At 39.3% G+C, this 16,329-nt stretch overlaps 1 protein-coding gene across 1 annotated transcript in view; it reads right to left on the bottom strand.

Moving 5' to 3' along the window:
• LOC131989759 (RAS guanyl-releasing protein 2-like) overlaps positions 1 to 16,329 on the bottom strand; it is a 60,749-nt gene that overhangs the window by 11,464 nt on the left and 32,956 nt on the right. Inside the window, exons 10-14 of the mRNA XM_059355082.1 lie at positions 10,563 to 10,637; positions 10,346 to 10,468; positions 9,398 to 9,513; positions 9,163 to 9,304; positions 1,963 to 1,999 (exon numbers count right to left, since the gene is read on the bottom strand). Of these exons, the coding sequence (XP_059211065.1) occupies positions 1,963 to 1,999; positions 9,163 to 9,304; positions 9,398 to 9,513; positions 10,346 to 10,468; positions 10,563 to 10,637 (493 nt within the window). The remainder of the gene's footprint in view (positions 1 to 1,962; positions 2,000 to 9,162; positions 9,305 to 9,397; positions 9,514 to 10,345; positions 10,469 to 10,562; positions 10,638 to 16,329) is intronic.

The following is a 16,329-nucleotide window of genomic DNA, read 5'->3' as shown; positions in this document are numbered from 1 at the left end:
TTCATTTATTTTTAAAATAGGCAACAACCTCCCGGTCTGAGCAGTGAAGCAAACCTGAAAGTGCCTTAAGCCTGCAATCTTTCAAAATTCCAGCAGGGGTTGCTAACGGTGGTTGCAAAAGAACTCCGGTCCTATCTATCCCAATACAAAATGAGATGCCTTGTCACTTGATTTATTACCTTGGAAAAATTCTTGTGGCAACATTATGGTCCCAATCACTAGATTCAGTCCTCTTTAAGTCAATGTGATGTTAATTGATGTGTAATTGGTCCCATTTAGAAGAAAACAGATGATAAAGCAGGGTATGATTTGGGGCGTGGCTAGTTTTGATTGACATGTCGCTAACAAGATGTCTATCAGGAGAGAAGCAAAACAATGCTTATCCACGGCACTGTGTACATATAATTAGCCATGAACCTGTGTTTTCGCCTCAGAACTTTGACGCTTTCACAGTGTGTTTACATTTCATCAAAGTTTATTTAAACTGTTCATTCACAAATGTCTTGTTCAGCGTTTGGTTTTAATAAAAGACACCCCAAGGAGTCGGCTGTTAATTAAAAATATGGTCCAAATATCAAAATACGGAAGCTCCCGGTTTCCAGAAAAAAAGATTACGACAGCTGTAACACTGAACTCGATGCTTCAAATGGGCAGTCCACAAACCAATGGATGACGTCACGGTGACTGATTTTACTTTAACTATGAAAGAATCAAAAGTAGATACTTTTCAATACAAAATATTTCAATCTACATTCTCTGATAGCCGGCCTATCAAATTTTGTCAAAATTTTACCCATACATCCAGGAAGTTAAAATCTTCCAGTTATAGTGGGCCGACACCAGAAACCTGCTCTATGGACAATGTCGCCAACCCTTGGCAACTCAAACCAAGATTTATAAATAGCGCTGTAGGTAAGAAGAAGAATATGTATCTTTAATTTGGGGGCAAACTGTCTTTTCACTTCTTGGGCGTTCCCGGCAGCACACCTGGTAGAGCGCGTATACCATGGAGGCATTGTCTTTGTCTTGTCCCTTTCAGTCATGGCCAAAAAAATATCTTTAAAAAAAACACTTTTCACTTCTATCCCCAAAAAATGGAGAAACAAAGGCTTTTGCAAGCAAATATGTGGACAAAAAGAGCAGCAACACACAGTCAGACGGCATTGTGCTTAAAACAGCAATTGAAACTCACTTTTTGACCAATTGACAAAGCAATGAAACCCTGCCTGTAAAAATGTGCCCACTCTAACTTCCCTCATTCATAAAGCTGAGCTGTAATCAATCACCCCTCCACAGACTCCAGCAGATGGAAATGCACCATTTGCATTTTAGATTTTGGCACCATTTCCAATGTTTTTACTTAACATCTGGGTGGAAACATATGCAGTGTACGTTATTTAGTGCACTGAACGTCTGCAGATTATCACTACTTAATTTCTAGCATCAGCACGGACCAACAGCAGCACATCCATGGAGGGACAGGAAGCAAGCTGTTTGAGTGTGTTTTTGAGGCTAATGACGATGAGAGGAGGGACAGGGGTGTCGGAGGTTTTTCTGTGTGTATGTACATTTGTGAAATGAAGCAGCTTCTTCAAACACTGGCCCACTGGGAGCCTTGACAGGGCAAATAATGGTGCATTGTGTGGTGTTGTGGTCTCAGCTGATGGAGCTTATCAAGCTGTTAGTGAATGGAGCTTGTGGGGACGTACATTTAAAGAGTGGGATTTATTTGCAAGGGTTTTTTACGTTGATGACATTTACACAGCACTTCAACTGTGGATCTTTATCTACAGTGTGTGTGTGTGTGTGTGTGTGTGTGTGTGTGTGTGTGTGTGTGTGTTTGAGTGTGGTGATGGCTGGGAAACGATAAAAAAAGACTTCCTTGAAGGCTTCACCCTTCTTAGTGTAGCACACACATCTGTGCAGCAGACATAGAGTGATGTAAGTGCATTGCTGTCATACCTTTACACTTGTAGCCTTGCTTGTAGAAGCCCCATATCTGCAGAGAGACGGAGAGGAATGAAAGGGCAGGGGGGTTAGGTGTTCATTAGAATGTGTTTTCATTTCCACGACGGCAAGATCATCAGGGTGATGCAGCAATTACAAAGAGGGTTGACCTGGCACAAGGTCCATTATTGCAGGAATTCAAACGCTCCTCATTTTTAATTAGGGCTACAAATCATGATTGCTTTCACTATCTGCCAGTTGTTTGTTTGTTGTTTGTTTTTTTAGTTAATTGATTAATCCCTTGCTCTATAAAATATACTTTACATTTGTTTTGTCGGTCAAAAACCCAAAGATACTCAGTATATTATGATACAAAAAAGAGAAAAGCAGGAAATCTCCACATTTAAAATGCTGAAAAAATATGCTGTTTTAAGAATGACTGTCATGAGTAATTGATTTTCAGAATAGTTAAATAATTTTTTTTTTTTCTCATGCGATGATTGCTTTTTTTTTCTGTCCGCCATCTTTGAATGCACCACCAAGTCTCTAAGCTGGGGTGAATGAACACTGAAGTCAATTAATGGAAACCAATAACTGCTCAAAGGGAAGGAAATATACAGTTGCAACATAAAGTATGGGAAACCTTTGAAACCTTGTTTTCTGCATTAATTTGTCATAAAAATTTGAAATGATCTAATGTTAAGGATCAACGGGAGAGAGAAGGTGATGGAAATACTTTTTATTTATTTATTTTTTTAATTAAATGAGTGTGAGAATTAATCAGATCCTGGAATAATGCAATACTTAAAGGGATAGTTCACCCCAAATTCAAAAATACATATTTTTCCTCTTACCTGTCTGCCTTCTCTCCACTATAATGGGACTGTATGATACTTTGCTTGAAATAGATAATTTGCTCTTTTGAAAAACAGCTCAAAACATCATGAAAAATCTGGGGGGGGGGAAAAAATCTGAAATCTTGACCCGGTTACTTAAGATAATGTAATTCCTGTCTTTGTAATTGTCCTTTTTTGGCTGGTAAAATCTATTACAGTCCAACATACAACCCCTGATTCCAAAACAGTTGGACCGTTGTGTAAAATTACAACAGAGCGTACATATTTAGTTGCCCATTTTGACCTTTTAAGCTGTCTTTCTTTGTACTGTGTTACTGAACGAAGTTTAAATGCTGTGAAAAACATAATAAAAATAGAATCAGATCCTGGATTAATGCAATACTTAAAGGGATAGTCTGTCAAGTTTCCCTGTATGTGTTGTTTTTGTATTTCCTGTTTTATTTTGTAATCCATGTGTTTCCTGATTGTCTTTAGTTTAGCTTCCTGTGTTTTCATGTATGTATGCATTACATAACCCCCCCCATTTAGTTTCACCTGTGTCTCGTTATCTGTGTTTATAACCCCTGTTTGTTCTTCCCCTTTGTTGCCAGTTTGACTTCTTGAACTGCTTCTTTGAACTGAACTGGGTTGTGCATAGGTAATTGCTCCCAAAGTAGCTTCAACCAGTTGTTAAATCAGGGGTTCACTTACTTTTTCCACCATCACAATGAATGTTTAATGGATGTATTCAATAAAAACATGAAATATTTTAATTGTTTGCATGGTATTAGGTTAAGCGAATTGTGTTTGTCTATACTTGGGACTTAGATCCAGATCAGATCACATTTTATGAGAAATTAATGCAGAAATCTATGTCATTTCAAAGGGTTCACTTACTTTTTCTTGAAACTATCTAAAAATGTATGCTTTGGAAAGTGGTTGGCAGGAAAGAGAAAGTACATAAATTAGCAGTTAACCCTTAATAGAGCACTCATTGAAATACTTGCAAATTCCAAATTTCAACCCTAGAGAATATTGGAGGATATTACATACAGCCAGAATGTGTAAAAAAAACAACATATGGACCCGGGGGAGGGGGGTAATATTTTGAGAATTGAGTGTACGAGATTAAAGTGGCAAATCTACGAGAAACAAATGTGCAGATTTATGAGATTTAAAGTGGTGAATCTGCGAGAAAAAAGTAGCTTTTCCCCACTTTTTTCTCGTAAATCTGTGACTTTTTTCGCGCAGATTTGCCACTTTAAATCTCTTAAATCTGCGACTTTTTTTTCTTGTAGATATGCCACTTTCATCTAGTAAATTTGCAACTTTTTTCCTCGAAATATTTTTATTTTTTATTTTGGATATCTGCTGAAGTTACCAAATACGGTTCTTCGCCTGATAAAGGGTTAATGGGCTAAAACATGTTAAAACAGCCGTATATCTTACATCCTGACATACCCCATTGATGCGGAGGCACCGAGTGAAAGCTGGAGGGGGGGGGGGGGGGAGCGAATGAAGGAAGGGGCACAATGGAACAGAGATAGAGAGGGATGGAAAGAAAGGTGGAGATGGAGGAGGTTGGCGGGACAGAGGGGGCGGAGGGGGACGAGATCAAGCGGGACACAGGGAGCGCACAGACAGTGGGGGGAACAATGACATGAAAGGGCCGAGCTGGAGATCACACACTGCACTGGCACATCTGAGGAGGCACAAAATATCCTGACCTCTTCACACACACACACAAACATACACGCATGCATGCAAACACACGTCCATGCACGTACACACACACACACACACACACACAAGGACACACACGCAGTGGGAAACAGCCAGAGGCTCTACAACAAAGAGAAGTCAGCTACGAGCCGAACATCTAAACACAACTAGCTCTGCTGCCTACACTGACTGACCTTTACTGCCTCTGCGGACTGAAAACACAATGCACCACAAACAAAAGCTGCTGCACACACTGCTATGTTTCTTCTCAAATACAACTATAAATCTAGAAATGATTAGGCACTTAAATTGCAAATTGTGCATTTTACAGTAATGGAAATGCTTCTTTTACTGCCAGCGGTTTCACATGTAATATTAAAGATGCACTCTGAGAGATATTTATGATTTTATGTTTGGAACTGATGTCTCCTTACACGTTCCTTAAGCCTGCTAGCAATCAAGGGACATTCAAATGACAGAAATTGCTGTTTTTCTCAAGTACATGACTTCTGCTATCATTTTCTACCAGGCTTTAAAAGTGCCAACAATCACATGTCCTTCTGTTCCTGATTTCCTGAGATGAGTGGAGGCAGATAAACAGACATTGAGGAGAGTTTCCACTTGACAATTGCTAAATTCACATTTTTGACAGTTTTACCATCTTTTGTAAAGTGATTTAAAATGTGTGAAGAGGTAGGGTTTAGTAGCTCTGTCAGGACACTCTGACACATCAGTCAGTCAGTAAGGGTATTGGGGAAACTTCTTTAAAATACATGAAATTGAATGTTATTGTCATAGGTTCCAGAGACATTTTTAAAGGATAAATCAAATATTTCATGGATGGTATATAACTTTAATACATTAAATGTAAATTAAACTGCATTATTTTACTATATTTTATTGCTTGTATGGGTTTTTTTTGTACAAGCAGTTTATTATGTCCCCTTTTTATTGTTTGGTGACCACTAGTGGCCGTTGTAATTATGTAAAAGAGGAAGTCAGGTGATTTAGTTTAAAGAGGGACAAAGTCTGGTTAGGTTAGGCTGGATGGATACATCAGAACTTTGACACATGAAAATGCTGCTCATCTTCCATGTAACTTACATCACACAGATAAATTAAACATTAGCCTATAAATAGCCTATCACATAGTTATATATAATTTTCTTAGGATTAGGGGCTCCAAAATGTCATAAAAAAAGCAAACACCTATGAAAGATTCACATAAAATGGCATTTATTTATGGAACTGTTTTTGCTGTCTGAGTTTTAATAAGAACATGTGTACAAAACTGCTTTGAAAGCTAGGGACAGTCTGTTTGGCCTTGCTTAAAATGGGTTTTTCAGTGGAAATAAAGAGTTTCTGTAAGTTCTCTATTTGGCCAAAGGTGCTGTGAAGCAGCTGCCTGAAGGGAGTAGCTGAAAGGAGCGGTGAAGGGGATGTGAAGGGTCCTCAGAGATGAAATGTGCCTTTTTTTCACTGCATGACTGTAAAGTTCTGAGCGTTGGGTTTGAGTGGTCTAAACTTACATACCAAAAAAAGATACATACCAAAAAAGAACATACTTATTTGAACCGAACCCACAATCAGGTAATTTTGGTGCAACGGTTCATGTCTCGATTTGGCTTTGGCAAACCTGTTCTGTTTAATATATATGAAGAAGTGTTGATCTCCTGCCACAGACAGGGACGTGAATTTAAGATACGCTCCTTTGGGTTGTATGTAATAAACCATGTATGTGGTCCTGAAGGTTGGAGGACTTGTTACATGTTAATCTTCAGATAATGCTTTCTCTCAGATCTGTTGGTGTAATGACTTTACACAAGTAAACAACTTAGCTAAACTTAGCTTAGGTTAGGGTGACCAAGCGTCCTCTTTTGCCCGGACATGTCCACTTTTTACGTCCTGTCCGGGGCGTCCGGCCAGGTTTTATAAATTCACGAAAATGTCCGGTGTTCACTGTTTTTCATAGGACCAGTACACGTGCACGTAAATTGACCGGCGCTTTGCACACAATTTTGCGAGACGTAATTACCAAGAGGCTGCCTAGTGGGCGGGTCAGCGCCGCGCACACACACACAGAGAGACAGAGAGCAGAGCAGACAGAGGGCAGATCGAACAGCGGAGCAACATTGCACGGGAAATGCCGAAGCGTAAGTGCAGCTTCACAGATGAACTGCAAAAAAAATTTCCGACGTACCGTCCCGGTCGGGACAGGTGGGAGGCGGAGTGCACCGTGTGCAAAGCTGGCACATATGTCTCAGTGTCTAATAAAGGTGCTGGAGATCTCAAAGCTCAAAGACAACTAAAGATGAAAAGTATAGATCCTTTTTGTTTGTTAAGTTAGTATCTTTGTGAGACTCTTCTATTATTTATCTTATTGCAGTTATTAAGAGATATATTGTTGAAGCTAGATTTTCTAACAGAAGAGTTCATATTTAGAACATTATTTCATATTATTTATTCATTTATTTGAAAAGAGTCTACGAGAGCTATTATTTTGTTACAAGTTTTTACAGATTTCATTTTATTTTATTACAGAAGTTAATTTTGCACCATTGAAGCATAATAAAGCATGTTTATCAACCTCTGAGAAGCCTGTCTGAATTTGTGTCTCGAGGCCATGCTGATTGTCCTCTTTTTTTGGAAATCAAAATATGGTCACCCTAGCTTAGGTTAGCTTAATTTTGGAAAAATACTGCCAAAAGGGAGCCTGATTCCTAACATATGCCAATTAAATTTCCTCTCAGCCTCACTATCTTGTCAACATGAGGGCAGAACCCCTGGAAGTCTTCACTTCATACAAGACATAACATGTTAATTTGTGAGCTTTAGAGGAGTGCAGGAGAGCATTTATGCTAAGCTAACTGTCATCTAACACACGTATGGAATAGATCTGCTCTTCTAACTCTCTGTAAGAAAGCAAATAAGTAAATTACCCCAAATACAACATGGAAACACAGGAAAAAAAGTCATTGCACCATGGCACAAACTGAACAGATTCAGTGTGGAAACTGAGGACTTAGTGTGTATGTTGCTGACAAATAGACTGTGTGTGTCATCATATTGTGTATAGTAAATGAAATCCCGATGAATAGAAGATGAATGTGTTTAGTTGTTGTAGCAGAGACTGGAAACAGATTTGTTTTTGGCACACTGCTCTGCTCTCCAAATCTGGAACACAGCAGGACAACGTCACCATGTGGATGTGGAGCACTTGTGTACGAGTCCTTGTTTGCACCATTAACTTAAATGCACCAAATACATAAAATAGCTCTTTCCCAGGAAATGATTCTGTAGGTGCGATCCCTTAAAAGAACAATAAAAGTGCCTGATTTTGTTGCTTTAGTATAGATTGCCTAGACAGCCTTTTCCCCCAGTGAGACCATTTTAAAATTCTGAGAAGAAACAAGAGATTTAGATGACTGATTCTTATTGTTTTTTATTCTGATCCTCTGAAGCCAAACTCTCAAAAGCCCGACGAGACTTATGCATCGCTCTCTGCAGTCTCTTTTATAAAAATGTTCTAAGCCTCCAGCTAGAAGCTTGCTGTACTCTCCTGAGATGCAAAAAAAAACAAAAAAAACGCTGTGATGTATCTTCACACTTGGTGCATTTAGTAAAACACATCTGTGTGCCATTAATTAGGATGGAAGGGCCAAAGGGGGCTGCAGGCAGAACAGTGTAAGATGATGAAGATGCATGTGAGACTCTGGAGGTGAGTGAACTCTGCAGTGTTTACAGGAGGACCGGCTTGGCTTGTACGGCGTGTTTCAGACGAGTGGTGAAAAATGTGCTGCAGGAGAATATTGTTTTTGCAACGGTGCCAAGAGGAAAGCACAAAGCAGGCAGAGGAGGAAATGGCGAGTGAATATGTGTGTGTGGCAGCGGTAGATGCAAAGGCTTATCTTTCCCCGCTCTCTATTCTGAGTTTCCCCTCATGACGGTTTGAAAATGCCTCGCCCGGAGAATCGGTGTCTAAATGTGTGCTCTAATGAAAGTCCATACATGTAATCTATGACATACTTCTGTCTCTAGCTGCTTCATACGCGCAAATGAATAGGATGTCATCTCTGTGTCGGCAGTTCAATATGAGGCCCGTGTTCCCGTTCTCATTACTGCTGAGTGCTGACTCACTGTCTTTGTCTAAATAACATGCAGCTCCTTGGGGGACTTTGGGGAATGTTAAGGGCCAGAGGACACGCACACACACACACACACACACACACAGATGTAACACTGCCACAGAGGAGGGTTATCATCTCGGCCAATTACCTTCCTCCCATATTTCCCAGAATGCAACTTCAGCAGCATGTGGCTGTAACTCAAAGTAATTGGCATTGCCCTGACCTGACAGGAGGAGTCTGTGAGAGATGGGGGCGGTCAGCAGAGACAAATAATGAAGTGCAGAAAGTCTATAGAGCTACGTGGCTTTGGAGAATGAGCACCGCTGACCTTTGACCTTTTTTAACTGTGACACGTGCCATCGATTGGGTCAGTGAAGAAATCGATGCATTTGAGTACACAAAAGCAAACAGAAAAGATCAATATTTGCTGAATGCTTTCACATGAGCCTGAGGGTTTATGAAGTATTTATTTAAGCGGTTATACATACGCTTAAAACCTGATTACAAGAGAGTAGTAGGTGTTTACTCACAAAGCCGGCGCAGTGCTCGCAGAATGTGGGCTTGACGTAGGTGGTCTCGGTAAAGGTGTGGATGAAACCCATCTTGCAGTTAAGCAGAGAGCTGGCTTTCATAAAGTAGTCTATCATCTCCTCTCTGCTGATCTTCCCGTCTCTGTGAGAGGAACAAAGAGAGCTGAGCTCAGCACAAGAGAGATCGGGTCAGTTTGTAAAACTGTGTGGACTAAGTTAATCTGATAATGCTCACTGGTTCTTGTCCAGTTCTCCAAACTTGCTGAGGTATGGGAAGTTGTTCCTGATTGCTTCAAATTCATCCCTGGAGATGTGGCCGTCCCCGTCTGAGTCGAAGTTCTTGAAAACCGACTGTGAACATGAGGGTTTTGAAGGTTGATGTAGGTGGAATACTTGCAGATAAAATCATTTTTAGCATCAACTAAAGGCACGACTATGGAAGAGGATAAGGGCCAGGTAGGAGGAAAAAATGATGGGAGGAACTCGAGGAAAAAAATAAATGTTAAGAATAAGGTCAACTTTTTGAGTTAGGTAAAGTAGACTGCAAGCTATAACCTGATTTTCCTCAATAAGTCTAATATAGTCATGGAAAAAATTATTAGACCACCATTTTTCTTAAATATCTTGTTAATTTCAATGCCTGGTACAACTAAAGGTACATTTTGTTTGGACAAATACATTGATACCAACAAAAAGAGCTCATAAGAGTTTCATTTAAGAGTTGATATCTAGCCATTTTCCATGTTATCTTGATAATGATTTTGGTTATTATCAAAAAAACATGGAAGAAAGGGTTTCAGATGACTGTCCCAGCCTTGGTAATTATGGTAAAATATTACCATCATCAGTCAGCACTGAGAGAGGGTACTGTATCGGACCTCTGTCATCTCCTCTCTACTCTTTTAATTTCTGCCTCTATACTATCAATTATCCAAAAACCCAAAAAAAGAGAGAAAAAAAGAATCCCCATGGAATACATTGTTGAAATCAATAGGGAACTATAATTACCGTCAATGCCAGGCACAAAAAAACACCTTAAAACATCACCACAAATGGAGTAAGAAGGTTTTCAGATGACCATCCAAGCCTTTTGTAATTATGGTAAAATATGACTAACAATTTGGCCAAAGAGCCAAGAGCACTTTACATGGTGATTATATTGTGTTGGGCCCTAAAAACTCACCTCCACCATCTTCTCTATGTGTTTCTTGATGATGGTCGGGTCGGCGTTGGGTTTCACCGACACGGCCCACTCATCGATCATGGTGGGCTTAGGTTCAGGCGGGGGGGCGGGACTGGAGTTCAGCTTTGAGAAACCAAAGACGGTGAGATCAGTATCAGGATGCAAAAGCTGGACAAGACAGTACGGGAGCCAAAGTGTGCATGGGTGTGCTGCTCACCGCTGGTTTGCGAGGTTCTCTCGTCAGAGACATCTGGTAGATCTCTTCCTCTGTGTGGTACTGGTCCAGAGACACCTGCACACAACAGGACACATGATTCTTTGTCTCCATAACTAATCTTTAAAACTAATTTTCCATGGGCTTAGCTTCCATTCCAAGATAAACCACCAGTGTCATACAGTACAGGCCAAAAGTTTGGACGCACACCTTCTCATTCAATGCGTTTTCTTTATTTTCATGACTATTTACATTGTAGATTCTCACTGAAGGCATCAAAACTATGAATGAACACATATGGAATTATGTACTTAACAAAAAGTTAAGTATCTTGTATTTTAGATTCCTCAAAGTAGCCACCCTTTGCTTACTAGAAAATAAGACATGTTTTCAGTTATTTCACACTTTTTTGTTAAGTATATAATTCCACATGTGTTCATTAATAGTTTTGATGAATCTACAATGTCAATAGTCATGAAAATAAAGGAAACACATTGAATGAGAAGGTGTGTCCAAACTTTTGGGCTGTACTGTATATTTTACACATTTTACGTGATTATCAGTGATTTCACTGAAACACATAGTGTCTCATAACACTTTATAGAGTAAGTGAACTATGAACTACATGTCTACAATGCTTTCAGGAGGTGTTAAGTTATTCCAAAATCCTTAAACAAGACAGGGGTTGCAATCCCTCCTTAACCAAAGTTCCACACTTTGTCACGATCATTTTCCTCAGCTTTGAAAACAGCTGAAAATAAGTTTTGGCAGATGAAAACATATTTTTGAGGGTTTGTTGTTGTAATACTAATTACGGCCACAAGAGGCTGATGAGTACCATGACCTCATGTTCTAAATAGCACTAAAATCATTCATCTTTTCTTCCATTTTTCATGACAAATATTTTTGCCAGATGGAAGAAATACTAGGATAATTTTTTTGAGTCACTATTTTTTACACTGTGAAAGGTATAAATTAATTATAAAAAGGTTTTTGTTGTTGTAATACTCATTTTGGCCACAAGAGGCTGAAATGCACAGTTTCTTAATAGACTGTCATGTAGTTTTTTCATGACTAATATTTTGCCAGTTGGAAAAAAAATGCAAGGATAATTCACTCAGTCATTGATTTTTCATTGTTTTTTTTGTTTTTTAAATAATTAGTAATGTTACATAACTGCACCTTGTATTTGAAATTGAATAATTAGGATTAAAATTAAATTGAAATAAAACATGGATGCTTTAAGTCGTATTTAGAACTTGGGGTCTGTTTAAAGATTATCATTCTTAAACCTCTTTTTCACCTGTTCACAAGTCATAAACACCACAGAGAAAACTTTTTAGATTAGAAAATGGATCACCAGAATATTTTATTTTCCACTTGCCTCAGAGCTTCCATAATAGTGTTCAAATTTATGTTTCAAACACCTCTTATCATTCCCAACATTCATCTCCACCACAAAATAAATACATTCCTGCAAAGATTCCAGGGACAAAAGCCTTCACTGAAACTGATCACACCTCTTTATTTCCTAGGTATTTAACACAAATCCGTATCCTACACACCGACCTGTTCATTATCTGAATTGTTAAGTACTGCCATTGTTAACAATACCTTGACGCTATAGCAACAGGTGAGAGAGTAGCATCTATTTTTTGCTCAAGCTGCAGCATACTGGCACATGTTGTCATTGTTAGCCTTAGATTATTCTCTTCAGAGCTATTATCTCACCATAATTGTGTTTCCCTTGGTTTTATTGAGTTAAAGCAGTAAGTGCGGAAAGAAAAAAAGGAAGCTTTTTCTTCTTGTTTGGCCTTCTGATATAGTGGAGCTTACAGTATTTCTGGGTTAAATGGAACTTGTTAAACACATCCAAGATGATTTAATAGAATCTGAATCATTTGAAAGTCTGATGAAGGAGAAGGAGGAAAGTAGTATTTTAAGCCTGTGTGGTTTGCAGGCATACCTGTGCGGAGATTATTTTGAAGGATTTATTGACTTTCCTTCCATCTCCTTGCTTCTCGCTCTCCTCCCCTCGGACTCGAGATAGATCAACTTCAATAAGCACTGGCATAAGATAATTGGGTATTGACTCCGTCCAGCAAACTTCCCCGGTAGCCCTCAGCTCCAAAACCTGTCAAGTTGTTTTCTTTCATTTTCACGGGGAAAAAAGGTCCAATCTCACATGAACACCTGCAGCCGGATTGAGTGATTAATCTCTGGGGACTGTTTAAATACAGAAAGCTTCTGAAAGTCAGGAAACTCTTATCTGCATCTGCCAAACACACACACACAAGTGCGCGCGCACACACACACACACACACACACACACACACACTGAGGGGTTTTGTGTGAAGTGCTAGAACACCTACCCCAGCTTCTATTCTGGAGTTCAGGCAACAACAAACCTGAGATCGGCCGCACTGAGTATTCTCAGTTCAAGAGCTCTCACAGAACATAAGTGTAGCTGTACTAAAACTCCCTCAACATAAAAAAAATGCAAATGTTGTGCATCTTCAAAGTATGCCTTTCACACATAATTTCACATAACAGGCTAAGGGCATTTCATAGACAACCACAGATTTTACATAACAAGTTGACGTAGTCTCAGTTATGTCACCTGTTGGTTTGTGGAGTACAGATATAAAGCCTCAATATTATTTTCACCATTGCCATCTTGGTTTTTTGGAGGCAAGGCAAAACAGTGAAAAAAATACATTGACCATGTTTGGAAAAGAGGATGGAGCAAGGTTGGTTAGTAAGGTGTAAAAGTGTCTTTTAGTACGATATAAATAACTTTCATGACGTGAAAATACACTGAAAGTTGTGAGTTCCAAGCAAGTGGCAACCTCCCAGTCTGAGCAGTGAAGCAAACCCAGAAGTGCCTTAAGCCTACAATCTTTCAAAAATCCAACAGGGTCACTAACGTTGGTTCCAAAAGCACTCCGGTCCTATCTATCTCTAGCCTGGGTATACCCATACTGCCTTGCGCGCTCGATTTCATTTCAAACCTGCATGCAGTCTGGAAACTAAGGCCGTTTCTTAGTCCTGTTTTAGGGATCCAATCACAGAAAGGGGAGGGACGGCAAGATGCATACTACTCGACAAATGGAAGCTTGTAGTTTTGTAGTTTTCTTACAGATCCAACATGGCTGCAGCAAACGCGAAACTCTCTTTCGATCTCGCTGTAGACGCCGGTGATCTCGCAGCGAGCCGGCGAGCGGAGCCGCCGAGACACCCGCAGCAGCTTGTCTATTGCCCATAAAATCAGTGGATGTGTGGCTGAATGACATGAGGGGGAAATAAATAATCTTGCAGAAAGCGAGAACTGGAGAAGCAAAGCAGCAGCAACACTCTCTCACAGACACACACACACACCAACACTGCCGATAGACTGTGAGCAGCCAGAGCCAGAACATGCTGCAGAAAAACGTTGCAGAAGCAGAATTGAGCATTTTAGTCTCAAAGTAGAGATGGGCTAGTCTGGCTATGTAAACATCAATTTCTGTCGCTCTACATACGTCATCTGGTATAACTGATACAATTGGCTAAGAGCTACGTACGCTTTTGATAGACATTCGTAGCGGCCAATAATTGGCTCTGGAGGATCGTAAACCACGCCTCCTCTACGGAGAGATGAATTGCTTGTGTCCAGACTAGATCTCATTTGTGATATAGTTTGGCGTTAGCCAGGCTAATCTATCTCAATACAAAATGAGACAAATTCTCACTTGATTTACTACCTTAGAAAAAAAATCTTGTTTCAAGATTATGGTCTCAATCAATAGTTTCAAGCCTTCTTCAAGACGATATGATGTTAATTGTGTAAATAATGGTCCCATTGAGAAGAAAATAGATTGTAAAGAAGGTTATGATTTGTGGCGTGGTTACATCTGATTGACGGGTCACTAACTAACTAACTAACTAAAAAATGTCTTGTTGAGCGTTCAGTTGTCTGAAAAGAAACTCCAGGGAGTCTGCTGCTAGATTTTTACGGTAAGTAACATACGTTTTTTAAAAAAGCAAGCCGTAAGCAAGATGCCGACAGCTGTAATGGCAAACTCGATGCTTCAAACAGGCAGTCCACAAACCAATGGGTGACATCACAGTGATTACGTCCATTATCATATACAGTCTATGGTTCCAGGATGAAAACACATATAACACAGTGGTAGCAACATGTCAATCACTAGGCAGCCCGGCCCTAAAGCGTACTCTGTTTACCTTCGATTTTACTTTAAATGGGACCACAATTAATGAACAACATGCTGTAATGAAGAACCAGTAATTGAGACCATATACTTACCAGGAAAATGTTCACAGAGGTAATAAATAAAGTGAGAAGTAGGGTAATTCTTCTAGATTTATATACAAGCGGACTTCTTTTTTTTTTTTTGCCAATATTAGCCCCCTGCTGGCCATTACAAAAAAATGAAGGTTTAGGACACTTTAGCATTGGCTTCACTTTCCAGGTTGCTGCTTGGCAACACCATATTTTGGTCTGGATTTTTTTTTAACTGGCAAAAGCTCCAATTTCTTCCTGTTTGGTAACTGATAGGCATGTAATGTCTATAAACACAATGTGTCAGCCAAGACAGAAAAGTCTGGCTGTGGAAGAAGTTGTGAAATGAGTGTTCTGTAAGATTGTTACACAATTTAAAAGTACTGATGACACATTATATTGATGTGATTTCATTATCGTCATAAAAAGCTTCCTGCAAATGTGTTTATTAGATTCAGAGACACAGAGGTCCTTTTTAGGTCACTTCAGAGACAAAGTGCTCTGACAGCAAAAGCCCTGCAGTCTTTAATCAGCATACAGGAACAGACAAGGTTTTAGTGCAGGTTAACCATTTAAAGTTCAGTGAAGTTCAATAAAGAGATGCTGGAACAAGGGTCATGACTTTTTGTTCTGGATAAAAGCATAATTTTAAAGTGATGGAATTTGGCATCCAGGTAACTGAGGATGTAAAAGTAAATGCAATTGTGTAATCCTCTCTGTGTCACAGACTTTTTTTGTTATTATTTGAAGGGAAAAGGAAAATAAGTGAGATTTCAACATCTTGATCAAAAAGTTATGAAAGTATCAACATGCTCAATCCAGTAAGGAATGCACACTGCCTGTTTTTTTTTCAGAAGCTGTGCTTTTAAATGGGCCAGCAGGACTTCTGTCCTGGATGGCTGTCCAGGTTGTGATGTCACAATTACACTATATATAGGTTGAAAAGAGATGCTACAGTGGCATTATAGTCATTCTCCAGCTGCAATGAGCAGCAGAAATGCTAAAAACCCAGATGACCAGGAAACAACAACCTATCATAGCAGACTGGGCTTTTTCAGAAGGGGGTGTGTTTCTTAAAGAGACAGACGCTGAAATGGAGCGTTTCAGACAGAGATTGATTATAGGTATATTCAGACAGACAGTATGTGAAAATTATGTGTTTTATGAACATTAAAACATGTAAACATGTTTTAGCAGAAACCCATGATATGAGTCTGAACCTGAAAATGAGCATAATATGTCCTCTTTAAAGGGGCACTCACTCCAATTTTACACATGAACTTGAGTTTACTTGTTCATTATGATCACAAGGAAGCCTGCAGAAACAGTAGCTCTGTACGAGTTTTTCATGTCAAAATCATAATCCTGATGATGTTGTTAGATTATTCTTGGTTTGGGCTTAAAGTATCCCTTTAAAAATGTGATTATAAATAGGGGAGAAATGTTTTTATTATCACATACTAATATATTTTTGACCACTCTGGAACA

This window comes from Centropristis striata, chromosome 17 (assembly GCF_030273125.1).
Source record: "Centropristis striata isolate RG_2023a ecotype Rhode Island chromosome 17, C.striata_1.0, whole genome shotgun sequence".
In the NCBI taxonomy this organism is placed as follows: domain Eukaryota; kingdom Metazoa; phylum Chordata; class Actinopteri; order Perciformes; family Serranidae; genus Centropristis; species Centropristis striata.
The sequence above is the reverse complement of the archived record's forward strand: the minus strand, read 5'-3'. Positions and strand labels throughout refer to the sequence as shown.